General features: G+C 39.0%; 1 protein-coding gene across 1 annotated transcript in view; it reads right to left on the bottom strand.

The window, feature by feature from the left end:
* LOC100952087 (adenylate cyclase type 10-like) overlaps positions 1 to 4,681 on the bottom strand; it is a 44,277-nt gene that overhangs the window by 30,795 nt on the left and 8,801 nt on the right. The window contains exons 6-10 of the mRNA XM_023512817.1: positions 2,938 to 3,143; positions 2,550 to 2,640; positions 2,372 to 2,460; positions 1,575 to 1,766; positions 471 to 592 (exon numbers count right to left, since the gene is read on the bottom strand). Of these exons, the coding sequence (XP_023368585.1) occupies positions 471 to 592; positions 1,575 to 1,766; positions 2,372 to 2,460; positions 2,550 to 2,640; positions 2,938 to 3,143 (700 nt within the window). The remainder of the gene's footprint in view (positions 1 to 470; positions 593 to 1,574; positions 1,767 to 2,371; positions 2,461 to 2,549; positions 2,641 to 2,937; positions 3,144 to 4,681) is intronic.

Genomic DNA, 4,681 nt, shown 5'->3' with positions numbered 1-4,681 from the left:
GTTTTGATCACTATGGATTTGTAGTATATAGTCTGAGGTCTGGTAGCGTGATTCCTCCTGCTTTGTTTTTATTCCTGAGTAATGTCTTGGCTATCTAGCTAACTGCTCCACATTTTTTTCCTGTCTGTTTTGCATCCTCTCCACATACAGGTATGCTACTTGTATTATATTAATTTACATATCTGCTTGTTACTTTGCAGTGTTCTTAAATATTGTTAAATGTGTTCTATTCCTCCCCTTTTCCTGCCCCATTAGATGGAAATGTATCTTTATTTACCCTAGGTATCCAGTACAGATTTTTGTCTTGCTATTTCTTAATAGATCTTGTTTGTTGACTTTCCTTAGCATGATCCCTCCATCTGAGGCAGATTCTGGATAACCTCAATCCCAACTACTCATTACTACCTCCTACCCTGCCTGAAGAGCCCCGTGGCCTAAAAAGTTCCTCTCTGCCCCACCTTCCTCCTCACTTGGTCTCAGCAAGATTCTCCCAGCAGAAGCTGAAGATGCTGAAAGAGCTCTCCAAGGCTTGTGCACACTCATCTGGCTTCTTATCCCCAGGAAGGCCAAAAACACAGAGGAACATGCAGCGCTGACATAGATAATAAACAAAGAAAACAGAAGTTTACCTGGGGAAGGAAAATGGTTTGCCTAAACACAACTCTCCTGAATGAAGCCAGACCCTAACCTGAATAGTCTTCTGTTAGGAAGACAGGATTCTATAAGATTAATGAAATGGGCATTCTGGATCAAACAACATAGAAATTAAAAAAAAAAACAACTTGATTTAACTTTTGAAGGAACTGAAATTTAAAACACAAGAACTTTTCAAAAACTTAACTTTTATTTATTTATTTTTGGAGACAGAGTCTCACTTTGTTGCCCTTGGTAGAGTGCTATGATATCATAGCTCACAGCAATCTCAAACTGTTGGGTTCAAGCAATCCTCTTGTCTCAGCCTCCTGAGTAGCTAGGACTTCAGGTACCCACCAGAATACCCAGATGTTTTTCTATTTTTATTAGAGATGAGGTCTTGTTCTTGCTTAGTTTGGTCTTGAATTCCTGAGCTCAAGCAATCAACTGGCCTTAGCCGTATACCTTGGGCTAAGTCTAACTTTCCACATTGTCTTCATGTATAATGTCAAGTGTTAAGATTCTGTTCTTTTACAAGTTTCTCAGTTATCTCAGAAAGATCTGACTAACTATAATTTACTAACAGAACCAGAAAAACATTTCTTGCGCTTTCATAAGTGTTCTTCAATAAGAACTGAGTAACAAATGCCACAGAGAGGAACCTGAAAATTACTCTCCATCTATAGATATAATGACTAATGAAGTTATGTAGATATCCATCTATAGCTTTAGTAATCCTGAAAACTAACTTGAACATCCATTCCTTAACTAATATTAGTTGAAGTTTTAATGTGATATATGTAATAGATTGTTTACATAATAAGTAATAGGATATCTGACTTATGCTTGTGTTATGTGGGAGATAAACTGTAGATAAACATATAAGACTATTATTCCTCATTCACTTTTAATGCTGATGTATTAAGTTTCCTTATACTTACTTTCTCAAACATAAAGATCCGACTCAGCTGGCCACCTCCTTTCTCAATGACTGTAGAAATGTATAAGGCAGCCTCCTGGATAAGACGACACAAATGCAACATCCACGCTGTCTTGTGAAACTCTAGGCTGACCAAAACCATAGTTACTGTACGGAATTCAGACACATACTCCACTGGATGGCCTTCATCAATCTACAAAGACACAGTGAGTTACTGTGCCTGTGTCTTCAACTCTCAGTATCACATTCAGGCATTTTAATTCTGCATTTCATGATGAGTATGAGAAAATAATTTATGGGTGTCAGACAAAAAATTAAAAGAAAATTCAGGTTAAAGTGGCATAGAGTACAACTGGAGTTAAAACTGTTGACTTTAAACCAAATTCGCTGATGAAATTTGTCAGGTTTTTATATTTCCTAAGAGTTAGTTTGACATGTTCAACTTCATTGTCATTATATTGCTTACTAAGGAATTTACATATATTTTATATATATATATATATAAAATCAATCTACCACATTTACCAAGCATACACTCTATACCTTGCTTATAGTAACTAAGTTCTTAAAGGACAAACTGAAATACAAATTTGGCTTCTACTTTTGAGGACTGAGAAATCTAAGTAAAGGTTTAAGACAATTTATCACAGTAATTGTGTCGATGCAGATGAGGAAATCTGCTGTGATCACAATGTGGAGCAAGAGATGAACTGGATCAATGTAACGAGGATGTCATATATAAATGAACACCTGCTTGCAAAAACACATAGTCTACAGACTCAGGAACTAAGAAATAACCTTCTTTAAAAGGCTTTTCATAATGTGCTTCCGCAGTGTTTGCTCAAGTGCAGAGTCTGGATCCAACTCCAGTGCAGTTCTTAGAGTCTCTGAGAAAAGAAAAAAAATTGTCTCTAGCCATGTGGAACATTAATCTCTAAAATTTTGGGCTTAGGTAGAAAAGGACAAAGTAACTTACCAGCACTTGTACGGTAATGTGGCAGATAATCGAGGCACTTGTCAAAATGCTCATCAAAATCAAATGGGTCAATGATCCGCATATCTCTTAACTGCAGAAAAGAAACTGCTCAATTCTGTGCCCACAGACCAATTGGATTATCTTGGGTCCCTTACCAGAGGGGCTGAGGACTCTCTCCCTTGTTTACCCTTCATCTTCCCAGCTTTGCTGTTCTGTCTTATCTATCTTCCTGGGAGAATATCCCCAGCCTCCCTCCAAACTGTAGTTCCAGTGGTTGTTGGTTTGGTCAGGCAGTATGTGAACACCAATGGAGTACTCTTTATGAGCACCCTTTCCTGGGCAGTAGGAAGGCTTGTTAGGATGCGCAGTGGATGAGGTCAGCTCCTACCTTCACAGCTTCATCCTCCCTCATGATTTCCACTTCAAACATGTACTGCTCACAGAGCTTCCAGCAGTTCCAAGACAGGACAATCTCATTTGCTTGAGCCAAACGCTGAGCTAACTGAACATCATCTACATCCCGTCCAATCACCAAGAGGTATTGGCGCTGCTCATCTCCAACAATAACCTGGGAAATCCGACCTGCAGACAGACCTATCCAGAAAAAAGGAGACAAGTGGAGAATAGCCAAACTCAAGTGGGAAACTATGTAAGGGACAGGGTCTAGAATCCCCACATGGCTCTATGCATCATGCCAATCTTGTCACTGCCCTCTATTGCAGAAGTCTTAGGTAAACTCATCTTTAAAAATAATACCTTGCCCCAGATTTCCTCCTCTTAAATATACCTAGAGACAGACATTCATACAAGCCTAGGTTGTATGGAGGAAGAAACAAGAGATGCTAGGCCTCCGACTGTCTTGTCTCTAAATTGCTTTTCTAATGGGCAGCTAGATCCTAATAGCAGAGAACTCAGGGAGAAGACCAGATGATTATACTCAGCAACTGCTACTACAGTGATCACACCATTTCTTCTCACATGTAACCAGGCCTGAGTGAGTAGACAACTAGTATTTCACTAGACAGAGGTCTTAATATACCTTTTATTCTACCTTCTATTTTTTTGGCCTTGAGAAATTTCTTACTGCTTAATATAGCTGAAAAGTTGGTTTGCTTGTCAGGACAAAAGTAACTATAACCAAGAGAAATATACCCTTAGCTAAGCAACCTAATCCAAGCTGAGAATGAGGAAAAAAACAATTTTAAAAGAATGGCAAAGACAATTTCAGCCAATATGGAATAACAGAAAATTTATCTGAATGTGCGAAACAACTAAGGAACTGAGAATATATATGAGAAAATGGCTTTCAAAATATTGGAAGGTAGTAAAGGACAGTAATCCCTGAGAAATGGAAAATAAGTAAGGTGAACTCTGACATGCCACCTTACTACTTATAGAGTTTCCGCACCACATCTCAGGGAGGGGAAGCCTAGGTGCAGGTCAGAAGACTCTGTGTTGAAAAGAACACAGTTGGGAGTCTGAGAAGGCCCTTGTAGCTAGAGTTTCCAGGGCATTGTGAAAAGTATTACAGAGTATAGAAAGATACAGAGTAAACATTCCAGAGATTTGTATTGAGTGTCCTTAGAGTTGTAAGTGTATGAATTGGAGGAAACCAGATTAAGGCTGGGGAAAGAACCCCCTGAAAAGATCCAAAGGAATAATCTTTGCTATCAAATAGGGCTGGGAGAAGTACTAGTCAAATTGTCAAACTTAATTCATAAGGTATCAGATATAGAATAGGCAGTCCCTGAGTTGTAAACATCTGACTTATATACAGCTCACACTTAGGAATAAAGGCCATTAGAATAAGTCACTGAATTACAAACATCCAACTGACATGTGACCCACATGTATGAATGAAGGCTATTACAGGTAATAGGTAAATGTACCTGTTCCAACTTGCATGCAATTCAACTTAAGAACAAACCTGCAAAACCGATCTTGTTTGTAACCTGGGGATTGCCTGTACTCAGAAGAGGACTGCCTCAGGAATAAAACAAAAATAGCCCTAGATGAAATGCAGCTCTGGTCCTACTCAACAAAGTTTAAGAGCAGGCTCAGCGCCTGTGGCTCAAGTGGCTAAGGTGCCAGCCATATACACCTAAGGTGGCGGGTTCTAATCCAGCCCGGAC

Source organism: Otolemur garnettii, unplaced genomic scaffold (assembly GCF_000181295.1).
Source record: "Otolemur garnettii isolate 467f Iridium unplaced genomic scaffold, OtoGar3 scaffold00031, whole genome shotgun sequence".
Classification (NCBI taxonomy): domain Eukaryota; kingdom Metazoa; phylum Chordata; class Mammalia; order Primates; family Galagidae; genus Otolemur; species Otolemur garnettii.
Note: the sequence above shows the minus strand (reverse complement) of the source record. Positions and strands in the feature narration are given on the sequence as shown.